At 40.8% G+C, this 20,049-nt stretch overlaps 1 protein-coding gene across 1 annotated transcript; it reads left to right on the forward strand.

The window, feature by feature from the left end:
- The first annotated feature begins 3,687 nt into the window (after positions 1-3,687).
- On the forward strand, positions 3,688-18,962 carry ugcg (UDP-glucose ceramide glucosyltransferase). The gene is made up of 10 exons (XM_084046620.1): positions 3,688-3,907; positions 7,200-7,338; positions 8,073-8,175; positions 8,304-8,405; positions 12,585-12,697; positions 13,363-13,541; positions 15,250-15,336; positions 15,725-15,832; positions 16,714-16,792; positions 17,665-18,962. The coding sequence occupies exons 1-10, from the start codon at positions 3,810-3,812 to the stop codon at positions 17,833-17,835; spliced, it is 1,179 nt and encodes a 392-aa protein (XP_083902746.1). The 5' UTR covers positions 3,688-3,809; the 3' UTR covers positions 17,836-18,962.
- The last annotated feature ends 1,087 nt before the right edge of the window (positions 18,963-20,049 follow it).

The raw sequence follows: 20,049 nt of genomic DNA on the forward strand, positions 1-20,049 counted from the left end.
ACCACAGTCAAGAGTCAAAAGCCCAGATTATTGTATTAATTATGGAAGAGCATTAAGCTTTTTGGTCAATTGTATTAAATTATGCTGTAATAACCCAATCTACTATGGCTGAAGTCGTAGACAGTACATCGTAGTAGTATGATCATTATCATAATTAAAATAATACTATTTGGTTCCATGAGTCTATTACTCCGCTACATCAGGGGGTTTCAATTGGTGGTCCCTGACCACTGGTGGGCTGTAAAAGTTTTGCATGTGGTCCCAGGCCATGCATTCAGTAATGAACTGTAGGAAAGTCAACATACATTTTTCATCATTTTGTTTTGTTTTATTTATAGAAACTTAGTAACTTTTTGTGGTATTTGTGCGATATGAAGACAGTGGACTTAAAGACATTATCATCATCATCATCAGTGGTCATTTGAGGAGGCTTATACTTCAAAATCCAGTACTTCAAGCTTAACTACAAAAGAGGATAAGCTCATTCACATGTACACAGAATTCCCAGAACTTACAGTAAAAGCAAAAAGTATTTTACCTTTTGTTAACTACTGATCTCTGTGACAGTGGTACTTCCACCGTGGCATTCCTAAAGAATTATGTAACGGGCAAAGTTGGAGCAAGAAAATGACATGAGACTGTGTGGTGGACAAATGTCATATGAGAGTCGTTATGGTATTGATTAATTCAATATACTTGTCAATCTCTAAATTGGGGAGCTTGCTACTCTACTCTTGTAGATCGGCTATTTTCATACATACATTTTGTACTTTGGACATTCTGCATAATGAGTACTTTGTACTTTTGTACTTTAAGTATATTTTGATACCAACACTTTTGTACTTTTACTCAAGTAGTACATTTGTAATTCCAGACTTTTACTTGTAACAGAGTAATTCTACTTTGCAGTATTGATACTTTTACTAAATTAAAACATTTGAGTACTTTTTCCACCACTGGAGAAGAGAGAGAATGGGTGAATGAATAATTTCCTCACAGTCCTCATCATGTGAGGTCAAACAGCTGATTCCCGTAAAACCTCAAAGATGCCGACTGTGTGAGTTCCCATGTAAGGAGAAGTGACCATCTGTTCTGGTTGCTTCTGTAAAGCGTATAAAAGGTCTGTGACACATTTGTATGGGGGGCTTGGCAAATACCACTTTGAGACGACAGGGTCGCTGTACTTGTGATGATGACTCATCTAACCCCTGCTCACTTTGCTAGGGTGGGATGGCTCAGGGTTGAGGACAGATTACAGCAACTTGCAATGGGCCTGGTCAACAAGATACACTACACCGATATGACACTCATGTACCTGTCAAAGTACTTCAAAAACGTATAGGAAGTCCACAATCATAACACCAGGGGTAGCTCCACTGATCACGTTCAACCCAGATTTGGCACTAACAAGGGTCTGAATTCGTTCTCCTGCTATGCCACAAAAATGTGGAATGCCCTACCTAAAGCCGTGAAGGAGTGTAAAACCCTACTCTCTTTCAAAACCGCTCTAAAAGAGTAGCCTAGGAGGCTGCAATTCGAAACTGGCCCCTGTAAAAGTCAAAGCCTAGCCCCCCTGAACTGTTTACTGTACATATTTTAGTTTTTCTGTTTTCAAACTGTTTTTATGATGTTTGTCATAGTAGTGTATATCTGTCTGCCATTAAATGTCTCTAATGGAAACAAGCCATAGGCTTTCTTGGGTTTTAATCCTCTTAGCTGACCTTGTATTGAACTGTACTTTCCTGTGCCTTGTTTTGCAAACTGCTTGTGAAGTATTCAATCAATCAAACGTCTAATAAAGGAGAAGATTCCTGACATGCGGTCCTGCGTTCTCTTCCTGGTATTTGAAACCTACTTAAGTAACATCGAAAACCTCCATTACAACTGTCTCTGAGTGTCCACCACTATAGCCAAGAGGAGGCAGACATGATGGACTGGTCTGCAATTAAGCCAGGACCACTAGTGTGGTCTGTCGATCTCTAGTTGAGAAACAGCGTAGGCCTACTAACTAAATGACCTGGTGTCTGGTGACCTAAGATGACGAGTCAGTGTTGTTTAATATTGTGACACTTACACGTTCAGGGTTAGTTACTTACCAGGAAGGAATTCGGCTCGGGAATTCCACTGAAAATCAAGTTTCGAATCTCAAGACTGGATTGCCTGGTTGAGTCATCATTATTAGGAAACATGTGCCCTTTAGGAAACATGTGCCCATTTAATTGCATGTGTCTGCTCACTCATAAGTTACAAATCAGTATATCAGCTACCATGAGTTTAATATATATAAGTTTGCATAAAGTAAGAGAACGGAATAAGGGTGACCATGGTATAGGAATGCCATGGACCACTAGTGGTCCGTGGACCATTGGTTGAGAAACAGTGTTATAAACTTAAGCATTATGATGAGAATAGCTATATTAATACAGTGTTATAAGCACATTTATAACGCATTCTAAATATACTTACTAGACATGGGAGCGTTACCAAAAACGAATACTAGCCCATATATTCCATTCCCCAACCAACACAACAGTGGTTCCTGTGAGGTCCAGCTGTTTCACAATCAGTTAAAAACCCTATGCTTAAGTATATTGAGGTACTTTTACTTACTGGAGTATTTCCAATTGATAATACTTTTACTTTACTCCACTACATCTCAGAGGCAAATATTGTTATTTTTTCTCCACTACAATTATTAGAACACTTTAGTTACTATTTACTTTGTAGATTTGGATTATTATTACAAAACACACTAACCATTATTTGAAAATAGAAGATCTAGATCGGCTATTTTCCAAAGATTTTTTTTTATACATTTTGAACTTCTGTTCAAAAGTACTTTGAGTACTTTGTACCTTTGTACTTCAAGTATGTTTTGATACCAACACTTTTGTACTTTTACTCAAGTACATTTTGAAATTCCGAGAATGTGTGAATGAATGATTTCCTCACAGCCCTCATCATGTGACGTCGTGGAAGCAGCCTCACCCACCCCGCCTTCGGCTTCCGTTTCATTGGCCTTTCTTTCAAAATAAAAGTAATAGAAAGTGACCCGGGTGCCTTAAAATGACAATAAACAAACGATTAATTCATTAATTAATCCAATGAAATGGATGTATTCATTCACTTTCAATCAAATATCGTTATTGACTTTGTACAGTGGCTGTTTATTGGCTACTTAATGCAACTAGCAGAAAAAACACAACGGGCTCTGACCACAGAGGCATTCTTATTTTGAAGAGACTCCCTGTGCTGCTCACATTGACGGACTCGGTGTTTCGCCGAAACCGGTGACCCATCCTAATCTGTGACTCATGCGGCAACGTGATCAGCGTTGCCACGTCCGCTTATGATAAGCGACTTTGGGCTTCTTTTTTTTTTGGTAAAGTTGCTTGTAAATAATCAGTAGTTTGCGGGTTGCGGGTTTTTATTTTTCCAAATGTCAAGATCTGCTGTCAAAACAGCAGTCTACAACAAGTCACTTCTTTTGGGCTTGTTTTCATAGCTTGCTTATTTCTCTCAAAAAAACACTGAACCTGGCAACGCCGAACGCGATTCTCGGAGGACCCTGGGACACCGATGTCGGCGGAACACCATCCATCCACCCATCCACCAACCATCCTCCACTCCACTCCGCCCCCCTCCCCCTCCCTCCCTCCCATAACCATCAGCCACCCAGACCATATGACCGCCGGTCTGCTGACGGCTGCCAAGCCCCAGAGAGCTGAGCCCTCAGCCCCGCAGCAGCACCCCAGTGCTCCATCCCACCGCCCTGCTGCCCCAGCCCCGGCCCCAGCCCCACCACCACCATGGCTCTCCTGGAGCTGGCCATGCAGGGACTGTCCGTCGTCGGGGTCGTTCTGTTCTGCGTGCTCTGGCTGATGCACCTCATGTCTATCATCTACGTGTAAGTGGATCACAATCGTCGGGCAAAAAATAATACATGAAACAGCCCCCCCTAGTCCAGTGGTTCTCAAAGTGGGTTCTAGTGACTGTCTCTGGGTTCCATTTAGGGGTTCTAAATTGACCCTTACAAGTCTGTAACTCTGACAGTATACAAATGGAACCAAATGGACCCTAACGGGTCCATTTGGTTCCATTTGTATACTGTCAGAGTTAAGGGGAGACCTTCAAAATGAAAAGGTTTGAGAACCACTGCCCTAGTCGGCATATTTTTTCTCTATGTGTTTCTTATCTTTTTTATTAACGTTCTAGAGACGGGTTTTTTATTTAGATGGCTGGATTTGATTGCGGTGTATTTTTTTTGTATTTTTTAAAATGTGTATTTATTAAAACAAATATTGGTTTAGTGTTTATTATTATTATTATTGTTGTTGTAAAATTACATGGGGTATATCCGGGATAGGCTAGGAGGCTATGCTAACAGGGAAGCAGGCTATTAGAACTGACCGGCTGATTTTGCGGTTTTTTAAAATGATGAATGTTCGTTTTAAGGCTGTTTTTAAAGGAATTGGCGAGGAGAAGCGTGGAATGACAACGATTTTTTTGTTTAGTACCGATAACGTTGTTTTTCTGCCTGGCGGACTTTGATTTCAGCTGCCAGTCAGTGGAGGAAGAGCTAGAACCGTTAGCTGTTAGCCACCTAGCCTTAGGGGCGTGTGTAGTGGGATACTGGTGGTGGTATATTACCAGTATTTTACTTGTAATCGTAGTGGTGTAATGTGTGTGTGTGTGTGTGTGTGTGTGTGTGTGTGTGTGTGTGTGTGTGTGAAGCCTGTCTGACACTCTGACCACTTCCTGCCAATCACAGGGATGCATGTACTAGCCTCTAAGTTCATTACAGTGTTATTATTGTACTGTCTTTTGCATTTGCTTTCATTTTTATTTACTTTCTGTAATTGTGGTTCAATTCAGTTAAGTTTCAATTTTAGTTTCCAGAGTGGGGTTTGTTAGTTTCAGTTTAGTTTGAAAATATTTAGTTATAGTTTTAGTTTTTGTATTAGTTTAAAGAACCACCCATTTTCAACCTATATTCATATAATTGGTACTACTCGCTATTAAATGTCATTATAAGTTGGTACCATTTCTGTCTATTCAGTCTGTCTGTGTCTCAGAGGAGGGCTCTGTGAACAGTTCAGAAATCTGCCTTCATTTTGGTCAGTTTGACATACCTGTAAACTAAAGCACTGGTTCCCAAACTGGGGGTCATATGGGGACCCCATATGACAGTGAAGTGACAATTTAAGGACTTTTAAGAGCTTTTTGATACCTGAAAGAAATGAAAAAAGACCATTACTGCATCAAAAGTAATCAACAAACTACACTATAAAAACTGGTCAAACATTGGCCAAATTGTCAAATAATATAAAGAAAGAGGCAAATAATTTGAAAATAGCAGATCTACCCAAGAAATACCCAAGGTGAGGCGTTGTGAGCTTGTAGATCTGCTATATTCACAATATTTATCTGTGTTACTGAGTTAAACTGTTTCAACTCCTACAATTCCAAGTGCTTGTCGGGGTGGGGGGTCCCCAGTTGAAATATGATTTTTTTTGGGGGGGTCTCGGCCTGAAAAGGTTGAGGACCACCGCCGTAAAGCATAAATTGACCATAAGCAGCAGAGCAGGTGTAGGTTGGCAGCAGGTGGGCAGAACTGGCCCGGTCGCCAGCGGTAGTATCTGGCCCGGCAAATACATTTATAAATAATTTACAATATCAGTGCATTGCTCAGCGAACCTGCCCTGGATGAATATAGTAATACGCACAAAGCAATTGGACCTGTCAAATTGGACGACTATGTCTTTGAACTCTACTTTGGCCAAGTATGACTGACGTTAATACAAACAAACACAACATTAATGTTACAAATGACAGTTCCCACTGGATATGGATGGACAGCAGTGGCTTTGCATTGATGAAACTGAGTAGGATGAATGCATAGTTTTCTCTTTCCATTCTTCTTTTGAATGCTCTGTCGTCACTGGCAACTTTACTCTTTAGACTTTTGGATGGAAAAAAAAACCTCCTCACATTTAAAAAAAAAAAGCAATCCAAAAGTGTGTTTCACGTGCCTTCAACTATACACGGTTTCTCTCCGTTCCAAGTAGAGGCCGTGAACCATGAAAGAGCTCTTGTTCGAAAATGAGCATGGCTGTCTGTCTCCAGATAACGTTTTCTTTTTTTTAACTTTCTGATGAACTAAATATCCTAGAGGAGGGAAGGCACTGGAGCAAACTCGGACAATTAAAGCCTTCATCAGGACATCCTGATGAAGATGTATATTGACATCGAAACGTCACGTTATTTGCCTGCACCCTGTCAATAAAAAAGGTCTGAGTTTGCGCCAGTGCCTCTTCTATACATACCAGTCCCGCTCCTGAGATGCACCGGATCAGCCTGAATTTGGCTTGAAGCACGGTGAAACCCCTTTGTTCCGAACTAAATATCCTCTAAGTGCCACATTCAAGGATGGTGCCTGCACAAAATTATTACTACTACACAAGTGTTTCTACAGTATCTGCACCTATTAACATTTGATGACACATTTCTATCAGTAGTTATACCACATGTCTGCTGTAACATAAATTGATAAACTTGAACACATCTATTTATTAACGTTTATTACAGCAATATAGTTATTATTGTATATAATGAGTTGCATGTTCCAGTTCCTAAATTAGCCATTGATTGTGTTCTGGCCCGCCCATCTAATAGCCTAGAAAATAACTGGCCAGAGGCCAAACTTGCCGACCCCTGCCGTAGAGGAACAACCTTGAAAACAGTGTTTAATGTGTCTGGCAGGCGTTGTCATTTATTTGTACATTAGGGCTGTTCCTCTTGTAGTAGTCCGTGATTGTTTGAAATGGAATGCCCTGGCACATGCACCGAGCATCCTGCTGAAAGTTGTCTTGTTGTATATCCAGAGAATATGAAGTTTTCGTTTTAGTCCTTTTAACACTGGTACTGAGGCTATTCTATTCTCAGCACCCCCTTGTCCTCAGATCTAAAAGCGACTAGCCGGTTAGCCATTGATATCCCTAGTTCCTAGTGACTATTTTGTTCATCTTAAGCAGTGGCTGGTAAACTGCACAGACATGTAGTCAGTGTCCTAGATGGGACAGCTTACTTTTTTATATTGGTGTTTTCTGTACATGATCCAGTATTCTCTCCCCTTGTTGGAACAGCAGACAAAATTTGGCTGCAATGATAAAGAAACCTGTCTCTTGTCTCTTGCCCAGTCGCCTGCACATGCACAGGAGAGCCACGGAGAAGCCGGCATTGAAGTACTCTGGGGTTTCGCTGCTGAAGCCTTTGAAGGGAATCGACCCCAACCTCACCAGCAACCTGGAGACATTTTTCACCCTCGATTATGATCAGGTGAGGACGAAACTCCTGTCCAGGATAACACAAGGGCGGCCATTAGTTGGATGGTTCTGGAGATGGGCAAAGGACATTACTTCCTTCTCATATCTTGAGAACTGTCAAACCAATCGCTTACATGTTCACCCGAAAACGTTTGCAGTCCATTGGATGATGGACTCCAGCAGAACTGGCCAGTTCAGTTGAAGTTCAGTTCAGTTGAAGGCATTGCTATCTATAAATTCCACAAATCTCTGTCTTATCTGTCTGTCCCTCGGATATCTCGAGAACATCCAATTGACTTTACACTTGGAGTTGATTTGATCAGTGGTTCTCCTGAACCGGTGTGCATCACTATTGCATACAAAGTCAATGCAAAGACTCACGCACCCAGTGAATACCAAGGACATGACATGAATAATGAATAGTTATAGCGGATAATAACCCATCTTCTTTCATGTCAAAGCACTCCTAAACTTTGCTCTCTTTTCGAAGTGTGCATTCACTGCATTCATTGAGAAGTTGGTCTCACAGTGCCAGGCTACTGACCAGAGCTGCACAAATCAGTGTTACAGACCCGCAAATTGCTGTGGTTGATAACTTAATTGGCACGCATTTGTGCTAGTTAAAGCAACATTTTATTAAGACTAACACGCACGCACATACAGTAGACAGTATGTTTATTTCATTATGTGCGTATGTATTATCTGCTTGTATAATGTATACTTTTGGTGTGTATTCTTTGTGTGCAGTATGAAGTCCTACTGTGCGTTCAGGACTCGGATGACCCGGCCATCGAAGTGTGCAAGAAGCTCCTGGGGAAGTACCCCAACGTTGACGCAAAACTGTTCATAGGTACTTCCCTCTTCTGTTCTCTCTCTCTGTTTCTGTGTGTGTGTGTGTGTGTGTGTGTGTGTGTGTGTCTGTGTGTCTCTCTCTCGCTCTCTCTCGTGTTCCTTTACAAACTTTGCTTTCTTTTCCAGGAGGCAAGAAAGTGGGGATCAACCCCAAGATCAACAACCTGATGCCGGGTTATGAAGCTGCAAAATATAACCTCATCTGGATCTGTGATAGTGGGATTAGAGGTACTAATGGTTACTATTGTTTATACTACTACAATACTACTACTACTACTACTACTGCAATGATTACCTAGACCCTCCAGAAAAATGCGATTATGCGATCGCAGAATTTACCGCATAATCAAATCATAATCAAAATGGCGCATCATTATGCAGGGGTAACATTTTTTCAAAAAGGCTGCATCGCATCGCATAATATGCGCATCGCATCGCATAACATGCGCTTCTTTCTTTTTCCTTTATTTATTCAGGGAAGCCCACAGAGCAAGCTCTCTTTTTCAGGGACGTCCTGATAACAGCTTATCAGGGCAACTTTTCACATGTTTCGCATTTTTCGCAACTTTTCGCATATCGCAACGTTTCGCATATTGCAGCATATTTCACAACTTCACGCATATTTCGCAACTTCACGCAATTTCACAGCATAAAATTGCAAAAAAAACTGCATATTTCATCGCAAAATCAAGGATTCTATTCTAATCAAGAGTTTTAGCCCGCATAATCAAGAGTTTTAGCCCGCATAATCAAGGATTTTTGCCCGTGTTTTTCTGGAGGGTCTAATTACTACTGACAGAGTGTTACACAGGTGTATACAAAGTCCTGCTGCATGGAGGGCATGGGGGTGGTATGAAGGTGGGTGGATGGACCAGGAGTCTTCCATTATGTCTAAAACGCACAATGTGTGGCTATATTCATGAAATTTGCAGCCAATCATAACACTTTTAGACATATTATTTACTGTTCATATAGATTATGTGACGCCTCTGTTACTTTAAATTGGACTACTAGTAATAATATAGTATACATACAGTATTATTGCTAATAGGCATATAGCATAATTATGGGGGCAGCGGTGGCCTAACGGTTACAGGAGAGTGTGTGTTGCCGAAAGGTTCCCGGTTTGATCCCAGGAGGACAATCTGGGTGGGTGAAGTGAATGACCAACACTCAACCCTCCCTCAACATTGTTAAAGTGCCCTTGAACCCCCGACTTCTCCAGTGGGGCCAGTAGCCAACAGACTGTGGTTGTACTGGGCAGCTCCCAGGTGTGAATGTGTGTGGGATTCTGACACAGAACATTGCTGAATAAGAGCATTCGTTGCCAGCGAACCTGCCTTAGATAAATATAATAATAATACGCACAAAACAATTGGCCTCTATTGTGGTCTGATGTTATGCATTCAACATTAATGTTACACATGTAAAGCAAACACACTTGGGTGTACTTTTCCATTTGACAGATAAACATTGTTTTTAGTTCTTTGTTTTATTTGAACCGTGTCTTGCACAATGTCTTGAACAATGCACAACAGCATTTGACTTGGCAAATTGCAAACTCCCAGCTCTCTCCTGTTCCAACTGCCAAGAGGCTGGGTGTTGTCCTGGTCAGCTGTCCTTTAAGGCACACATTGCTGATTGCAGTGATTGCAATCACTCAATCCTGTAGGTTTACACTTTACAACAGCAAAAGGATGAAACCATCCCTCACTCAGGAGTCTTCCCACCAGTCATCTCCAAGCTTGACTATGGCAACCCTCTCCTTTTTGGCCTCCCGGGCATGTTCCCTCCAAATGATGCAGAATGCTGCAGCGCGCCTGGTCCTCAACCTCCCAAAATGTTCTGTTCCCTTCATTGGCTTCTGTTTGCTGCCGGCGCCAAGTACAAAACACTGGTGTTTACCTACAAGGCTTGTGGGTAAACACCAGTGTTTTGTACTTAAGGCAATCAAAGGCATGGTGCGGGGCACCTGGTCCTCAACCTCCCAAAATGTTCTGTTCCCTTAATCCCTTCATTGGCTTTTCTGTTTGCTGCCCGCGCCCAGTACAAAACACTGGTGTTTACCTACAAGGCAATCAAAGGCATGACACACCCATACCTTACAACCCAAAGTCATGATCCAACCCTTACAACCCTTCCTTCTCACTTAGATCAGCTAACACAGGAAAGCCTTTGAGCCTTCCCTAAAAACACATAGACAGTGCTCCACACATCCCAGACCCTTCTCCATCCTGGCTCCCAAACCCTGGAATAAACTCCCTCTTGCAGTCAGAACTGCTGCAGACTCACTCCCAATAATCTGAAGACTCACTTCTTCAGACTCCACCTCACCTCTCCTTGTACCCCTTTGTGCCGCCGTTATTCGATAGATGCTACAATGTTTTAATAATAATCTTTTTAATTATAGTAATAATAATAATAAACTTAATTTGTATAGCACCTTTCATGACATGAAATGCAGCTCAAAGTGCTTTACAGAGCAAGAATACAATTACAGAAAAAGTACAACTAATTTAACAATAAATCAAAAGCATACAACAACATTAAAATAAAAGCAAAGAAAGGCAGTGAATCAGGCAAAACAGTAAGGACATGAATAACGACACAGAGATTTAAAAAATGGGTCTTGAGCCGTGCTTTAAAGCTGTCCACAGAGGCTGCCTGTCTTGTGTGTAATGGGAGATAGCATGCTGTTTGGACAGATGCTATGTTCATTGTTTACCTGGTATCCTTGTTTCTTTGAGGCACTATATTGTTCTCCGCACATAGCTTGTGTGACTAGTATTTACCCTGTTGTTTGTTGAGAGCAGTGGTGTAAAAAGTAACTAAGTACGTTTACTCAAGTACTGTTCTTAAGTACAATTTTTAGGTACCTTTTCACTTTACTGGAGAATTTCCAATTGTCTATGCATTTACTTCTACTCCACTACATCTCAGAGGCAAATATTGTACTTTCACTCCACTACAATTATTAGAAAACTTAAGTTACTAGTTACTTTGCAGATATCAATTATTACATTATAAAACGTACATTAACCTCTTTAGCCATATTTTATACCTAGGCTATTTGAAAATAGCAGATCTACAAGCTCACAACGCGTCGCGTTGTGAGCTTGTAGATCTGCTATTTTCAAACATTTTAGTACTGTTACTTTTGGTGCTTTAAGTACATTTTGAATTCCGGACTTTTACTTGTAACAGAGTACTTCTACATTGTTGTCTTGATACTTTCACTTAAGTAAAACATTTGAGTACTTTTTCCACCACTGCTATTTACCCTTTTTGTTTGTTGAGAGTCATGCTTTGCGTACTTCGATCTCAGACTTGTCACTCTGGTTAAGGGTGTCTGCTACATGCCTAAATTGATTGTAATTGGGTGTCTGACAAACGTCCATACTGTACGCAAACAAGCAGTGAGTGGCTATTACTACTGTAGTACTACTACTACTAGTTAGGCCTGGGATAATAACGGCATTAGCACCAATAATGTGGTCATGTGATCCGCACTACGGAGTTGACCTCAGAGGGTGGAGATTTAACCCTTTCATAAGCAGCAGTGTGACATGAGAGGGTGGAGATTGAACCGTATTCTAAGCAGCAACGTGACATGTGAATGTGTAAAGAGCTGATCTTAATGAAGTCCTGGTTGAGGAACGAGAACTAAACTACTTTTACTCCTATAATACACCCATACAAGATGTCACAAAGAGGCGAGCGGAGGGGGAAGCCAGAAACACTACGCTAGTGTGAGAGCAGAAGTGTGTCCAACTCCAATTGCATTTTAGGGAAGAAAAAAAAACAGCCAACCTGCAAGTAGATAAGATAAGATAAGTTAAGAGCTTTATTGTCATTGCATACACAACAAGACATAGTTTGGTACCTCTGCAGACAACAACAGTATTAAAAGAAGAGCACTGAACATTGAAGAACCAAAAAAACCTTGGTCAAAGTCAGGTCAGTCAGTCCCACAGTCATTTTAAAATAAATAAAAACAAGGGTATAAAGTAATTAAGAAAAGAATAAGGAGGCCCCCATAAACGAAAACATATCATGTGTACACATATTGCACTTCCCAGTATACATATACATTATTGCACTTGCTCAGTAGTCTACATCAACGCACTGTCATCATGATCAGGGAAACAAAATCCATGGTGTGACTTTTTACAGCCCTAACACTCAAGTAAAGTACAGATCCGCAGAATCTGTACTTTAGCAAGCACCAGTACTCAAGTACATTTACTCCGTTACTGTCCACCACTGCATACACATTTACTGTAACTATTATCTACTACTGCTGGTGGCACTGAAACTTGCACTATGTTGACGGGTACTGTAATATGTAAATACACTTACCTTCCAAGTATATTTTGTTATTTACATTTTGACACATTGTCCCTCTAGTGAAGCCTGACACCCTGACGGATCTGGCCAATCAGATGACGGACAAGGTTGGGCTGGTGCACGGGCTTCCGTACGTCGCTGACCGCCAAGGATTTGCTGCCACGCTCGAACAGGTATGGAGCAGGTTCTATTTTTAGGCACCTATCACCTGTGGAGAACCTCAAGGTTCTATGTTGGGCAACCTATCAAATGTGGAGAACCTCAAGGTTTTATTATCGTCACCAGTTCCATGTGAAGAACCTCACCATTCTATTTTAGGCCAGTCGTTCTGTTACATTATATGTATTTGGCCGCGGACCCCCATCTCAAAATATTTTGTTCTAGGGACCCCCAGAAGCAAAGATTTGATTTACAAATGTTCGCTTTAAAAATGTATAAATATTAGAAGGCTTGCAAAAATGTTCACGATTAAAGAAAAAAAAAAAAAAAAGCAGATCTACAAGCTCATTGCCGCGCTATGAGCTTGTATGTCTGCTATTTTAGAATAGGAAAAGTATAAAAGGTTAAAGTGGTTAACATTATTGTGATGCTATATTAACACATTTTGCTGGGGACCCCCTGGAACCCCCACAAGGACCCCTGGGGGTCCCCGGACCACACTTTGAGAACCAATGTTTTAGGCACCTATCACCCATGCCGAGAACCTCAAGATTCTATTTGAGACACCCATCTCGGGTGTACTTTATTCACAAGTGTACTTTATTTGCGTTAATCTTTTTCACAGGTCTAATTTGTTTGTGTGTGTGGGTTTTTTTTTCTCCTCTTTTTTTTTCCTCAGGTGTACTTTGGGACATCTCACCCGCGCTCGTACATCTCGGCCAATGTAACGGGCATCAAATGTGTGACGGGCATGTCATGTCTGATGAGGAAGGAGATCTTAGATCAGGCGGGTGGACTGGTGGCCTTCGCTCAGTACATTGCGGAGGACTACTTCATGGCCAAAGCCATTGCAGACAGGTATGTTCTTTTTCACAGCGCATTAGACAGTCAAACAGTATTATTATGTTCAGTCATTCCCTCCTGGGTCATCATTCAGCTGAACCAGGCTTTCAACATGAAACCACAGAGTGGACCAGATAATCAAATCAAACGAAACGTCTCGGTCTTCTGGCAGAGATCGTAATTTGAGCAGGGTGGAGAGGCTGAGGCCTGAGTGAGAGAGAGGCTGTGGCCTGAGTGATTTGAAATGATGTGCAATTATGTCACCAGTTAACCCATTGAGACCTGAAGCCGATTCTACATGTCTCCTAAATCTCAGCAGTATTCTGAAAAACGTATGTTTCTATATCAGTGGTGCTCAATATTTTTCATGTCAAGGACCCCCAAAATTATATGTATTTGGCCGCCGACCCCCATCAAAATATGTTGTTCCAGGGACCCCCAGAAGCAAAGATTTGAGTTAAAAATGTTCGCTTTAAATATATATATATTCAAAGATTTGCACACATTTTCACGATTTAAAAAAATAGCAGATCTACAAGCTCGTAGCGCGGCACTCGGTGCCGCGCTATGAGCTTGTATATCTGCTATTTTTGAAAAGCCCAAAGTGTAAAATAATGCTTTTTAGCTCAAATCTAAAAATGATAAGTTCCGGGTCTTAATGGGTTAAGTTAGGAATATATGACACCTAGTCAATAGTTAGTTTACATATTTTTAAGTGAATATGTATCAGAATCTGAACTAGGCGGCATCGCAAGTCCATGCAAACTCAAACGTATGCTTACACAAGTTGAGCGTTGACGTGAGATTTGATCATATGCTCATGTGAAATTTATGACAAATTGATCAGTGGAAAAAAGCATTGCTCCCAGTTTTCTGACGCACGTTCACTGCATAAATGAGGCCATCGAATGTCCATGCTAAGTTCAAAAGATGTTGCTGTCATTTCTTCAGAATTCCCACAATTATTTTACTACATCTACTGAAGCACAGCTTGCCTTATGAGGGCACTTGTACAGTAGCATGACTCTGCACAAAACGGCTTAGTTTTGCTTGGGAACCATGACTCCTTCTGATCTTCTTTTCTCTAAAACCATTAATCCTACCACTTTATCTTCAAATTCCGAGGCAAAAGAGGAATTGGCATACATTTGAAGGTTTAGTACAGTATGTCTGTACTGGGTTCACTTCAAATCCCAGGTGGAGATGCAATATTTTGCACTGGAATGTTTTTAAATAACATCAAATCAACTAGCTTCATCTGGAATTGTGTGCTCACATTGGGATAACCAATATATTTATGGTTTAATTCATATAAATGTAATGGTGTATTGCAAATGTGACATTTCAATAAAGTAGCTGTTTTGTTTCTGACAAATCACAAGATTTACCAATTACCACACTTGGCAGGTTGGTTAAGGGTGCGTTCGGATATATAGCACGGAGCGCACTGGCCAATACAAACTAATACGTGAGTGCGCTCCCGGTGCGCATTCCCTAGCGTCAGAAGTACTACATATCAAGCACCGATTGGTCATTTAGTGAACTCCAAAAGCACTCTCTCTGACCACAGGAGGCCTCACAAATACAAAAAGTTCAACTGTACTTGCTTTTCCCTGAAGATTAATTGGGACACGACTGCTCTAATTTGATCTATTCTGTCTTAATGTCCTAATTAGCTGTTTGTATTCATTGTTATTATATATTTTTTCTTTCATCCAATCAGGGGCTGGAAGTTTGCCATGGCAACCCAGGTGGCGATGCAAAACTCTGGCTCGTACTCCATCGCCCAGTTCCAATCCCGCATGATCAGGTATGAAACTATGAATCCTTAATAACCTCGGATCCCAGACCAATTATCCATTTGTCATAATCCCTGCTAATCCTTTTTTTCATAATCACTGATTCCAGATGAATGATCATTGTTTTTACAATCCCTGGTCCCAGATCAATAATCATTTTGTCATAATCCCTGATTCCAGAACATTAATCCTTTATTCATAATCCCTGATTTGAGATCAAGGATCTCCTTTTCATATTCCCTGCTCGCAGATAAATAATCCCTTTTTGTCACAATCCCTGATCTAAAATAAATAAATGTCTTCATAGTCCCTGATACCAAATCAGTAATCTGGCATAATGCCTGATCTAAAATTAATAATCCATGTATTCATTGTGTTGTGTTGTTCTTCATGCTTCAGGTGGGCTAAATTACGTATTAACATGCTTCCTGCCACCGTGGTGGAGCCCATATCGGAGTGTTTTGTGGCCAGTCTGATTATTAGCTGGGCAGCACATCACATCTTCAGGTAAGACGTCCCAAACAGTCCCTTAGAAGTAGTAGTTGTAGTCGCCCCAAATACTTTAGCCACAAGCACCTGGCCAAGTGCAATGGTGAAACGCGTTGTGCAATAAAGCAGTGGTTCTCAACCTGTGGGTCGGGTCCCCACATGATTTTGGGGGGGTCCCCAGATGAGAGACAATTTAAGGACTTTTCAGACCTTTTTTAATACCTAAAAAATAAAGACCATTACAGCATCAAAAATAATAAACAAACTACTATAAAAACTGGTGAAACATTGGCCAAATTGTCAAATAATATAAGAAAGACGCGTTTGAAAATAGGCGTATTCAAAAATAGCAGATATACAAGCTCATAGCGTGGCACCGAGTGCCACGCTATGAGCTTGTAGATCTGCTATTTTTGAAAAACCTGTGCAAATCTTTGAAAATATATATATTTTTAAGCGAACCTTTTTTAACTAAAAAAAGTTCTACAAGCTCACAATGCGAGGCGTTGTTGTGTGAGCCTCATTCTTTCACCGGGTGAAACAACACAGCTTTCACCATTGGAATTGCATTACGGAACGCACACATTGTTACATTTAGTGGGTTTGTTTCGTCATAGCGCAACCTATGGTGAAGTATTGTGGTGCAGCCTGCAGGTAATTGCAACAATCACTGATCTTGTGAAAAGATAAAACGGGGCCGCAAAATATTCGAAACTTTGCGCGATTCTGCCAATAATCATATTCTTTGAGACACACGTCCAGGTTTTTGCCCGGGCCAAACAAGAGAATCACCTGACGTTGATCCCCTTCCCCTATTCGCTCATTTTAGGACATGACGTATATGTGTAGGTAGAAGAATTCTTTAAAAATGCTGTAATCTTAATTTTTTGTTTTTCTAGGTGGGATATAATGGTCTTCTTCATGTGCCACTGTTTGGCCTGGTTCATAGCAGACTATATACAACTCACTGGAATACAGGTATTATACAGCGCTACATACAGTTCTACTACATATTACTAGTACACAGTAGGGCTGTCATTTCCGTTGAATTTAATAATACTCACATTGTACTTTATTAGCTTATTTTACTGTAATCTCATGGTCTGAATTAATTTTGTACATTAACCCATTAAAACCGGGAACGCATCTGTGTAACTATTTAAACCATTATTTTACACTTTGGCTATTCAAAAATAGCAGATATACAAGCTCATAGTGCGGCACCGAGTGCCGCACTATGAGCTCGTAGATCTGTTATTTTTGAAAAAAAAAGCTAATCTTTGAAAAAATATTTTTTTTTAAGCTAACCTTTTTAACTAAGATCTTTGCTTCTTGGGTGTCCTTGGAACAACATATTTTGAGATGGGGGTCCGAGGCCAAATACATATCATTTTGTACATTGTTTTGGTACATTTGTAGATTCCCCTGAACAACGATTTGAGTTACAAATGTTTGCTTAAAGAAATATTATATTCAAAGATTTGCACACACTTTTATGATTTTTCAAAAAAATAGCAGCTCTACAAGCTCATATCGCGGCACTTGGTGCCACGATATGAGCTTGTATATCTGCTATTTTTTAATAGCCGAAGTATAAGATAACGGTTAAAGTGGTTAAAATCTTAAAATGACAGATGCTTTCCCGGTCTTAATGGGTTAAGCAAACAATCGTGAAGATGGTCAATTACAGTTTTGTAAATGACATAATAATATAATACTCCACCAGCCTTAATCACATATAATTCATATACAATAATACATGGTAATAGACTGTATCGCACTGTAACGCACAATATCCCCAGTAATATACTCTCTATCTCTCTCACTCTCGCTTTCTCTCCTGTGTTCAGGGAGGCGGGGTGTCCTTCTCCAAACTGGACTACGCCGTAGCCTGGTTCATCCGTGAGTCGCTCGCTGTGCAGATCTTCCTGTCGGCCCTCTGGGACCCCACCATCAGCTGGAGAACGGGTCGCTACCGGCTCCGCTGCGGCGGGACTGCTGAGGAGATCCTGGACGTCTGAGAGAGAGAGAGACGGAGAGACGGACAAAGGGGGGGGCTTGGGGGCGCACTCGTTCATCCACGTCATGCCGGGTGGGACCTCTAGGGGGGTAGGGAGGTGTTATGTCAACTGTATAACACCGCCGCCCCCCTCCCCTCCCTCCAAGTACCACTAGTTCTAGTTCCTCTACTATAAGTACTTCTACTAGTACTACTGCGTCACGAATACACTCCGATTATTGTTTCCTTCGTGAGTAGTACTTTGTAGTACTCCCAACAGTATTGCCGGTGTGCACGAGTACACAAGTGTTTTTAGTAGTACTACAAGTACTGACTTATCAGTAGTATTACGAGTACGCAGTATTTTAGTAGTATTTAGTGAGCTCCCCTCGCTTTCTTTCTCTGTCTCCCTCTAGTTCACACCGATGATACTGCAACTTTTTCAAGACTTGATGAACATTCCCTCTCTCTCTCTCTCTCTCACTCACTCTCCATCCAGGGAAGCATTCTATCGTTCGATTCGCTGACGTACATTTCGAGAAATCAAACCCCCCCCACCCCGGTCCATGACTTTCACATACTCCCTCGAAATCGTAAATGCAAAAGACGAGGAGAATCTCCAGACATTTCCAATCTCTCGAGTGAAAATCGGACGGGAGATCTTCCCTTCCCCCGCGTGACATTTCAGACGCTATTCAGGTGTGTGTGTGTGTGTGCGTGTGTGTGCGCGCGTGCATGTGTGTGTGTACGTGTGTGTGTATGATCCCGAGGGCAAGTTACTCTGAAAATGTATCTTGAGCAGCCAAAAAGTACTCGGTATTCGACCCGAAGTACCTTACAAATGAAATGTTTTTATTTGCCAAGCGTCGTGTACATAATGCGTACATAATGAGTATTCTGCTGGACGTGTGGGGATTATTTTATTCCTTATGAGAAAAATAAGATATTTCCCTCCCCGATGAATCAATTCACTTTTTTTGCCTTTTTTTCTATGTAAATATTTAAAGTATGAACTGTGAAATGTATCATTTTGTCAGCCTTCATTGGTTTTATCTGTAAATATGCGTGGAGACTCTGTTGTCACTGAGTTTTGTAAAAATCTTTTTTGTTTGTTTGTGGTTGTTCTGCTATAAACCTTGTCTCTCTGTGGTGCTGAGTCCAACGTGTCCTTATTGTCTCTTGGTGTCTCTTCATTTGAACAAAATTACTTTTAAAATAAGGTAATCAACTACAAAATTATGGTAAAATAAGGTAATCAAGTAGGCCTACAGAGTTCTAATGAAATAAAGTAGTAAATTATGGTATTACGGATATATTGTGTATGCTATGGGTAGTAGCGGCACAAGCAGGGACAGGTTACCTCATGGACAAAGGCTGGCTATTGGGTGAGTGCCCATCTACTACCATTACTGCAGTGCTAATAATGCCACATTACTGCTATTAATACAACAAGTTACTAGTATTGAAATCACATGTCTGGTGGAATGGATGTGAATGCTTTGATGCTTTGTAGAAAAACTAATAATCATCATATTTTCCTGGATATTTAGACCACTGGTCATCGTACACACCTCATACTAAAGGACCCCAATAGAAACAAGCTGTAAGCTTCTTTTGCGTTATCCTGTTGATTATGGTGGGTCAGATGTTTGTTACATATGTATGTACTGTATGTGACATATGATTTTATTTCATGATCAATAAAGACATCAATCGATCACTCAAATTGAGGTCCGGGGCGCGGACCCCCAGAGTGTTTCAGGGTGTACTGTAGTACTGTCTGTATCTAGCAAAATGAAGAAGAGTTTAAGCCTGCCCTTATGAGTTAAGAAAGTTCCTTGTATTGTGAATTTGTACTTCCATGTACTGTTGTTCTCATGTCTTACTAAATAAAGTACATCAATCAATCATTTAAAATGTTCGGTTATTTGAAAAGAAATTGAACAATCTTCTAATATGGAGGCACAAACTATTTTCAAATGGGGTCCGTGGCCATACACATGTTTAAAGGAGTAGTTCAACCAACAAATTGCTCATTTTCTATCAATTACACACCCCATGAAGCTTTGAATTCATTAATTTTGTCGCATTCCTGAGCCAAATATTCGATGACAGGGTGGCTGGTCAGTAGGATACTCAATTGAGTCAATTGAGTATCCTACCTAGCTGGTCATCAAATTATTGGCTCAGGAATGCGACAAAAAACTAAAAAAATATCCATGAATCCAAGGCTTCA

Source organism: Gymnoscopelus microlampas, assembly GCF_963454915.1.
Source record: "Gymnoscopelus microlampas genome assembly, chromosome: 21".
NCBI classification, from domain to species: domain Eukaryota; kingdom Metazoa; phylum Chordata; class Actinopteri; order Myctophiformes; family Myctophidae; genus Gymnoscopelus; species Gymnoscopelus microlampas.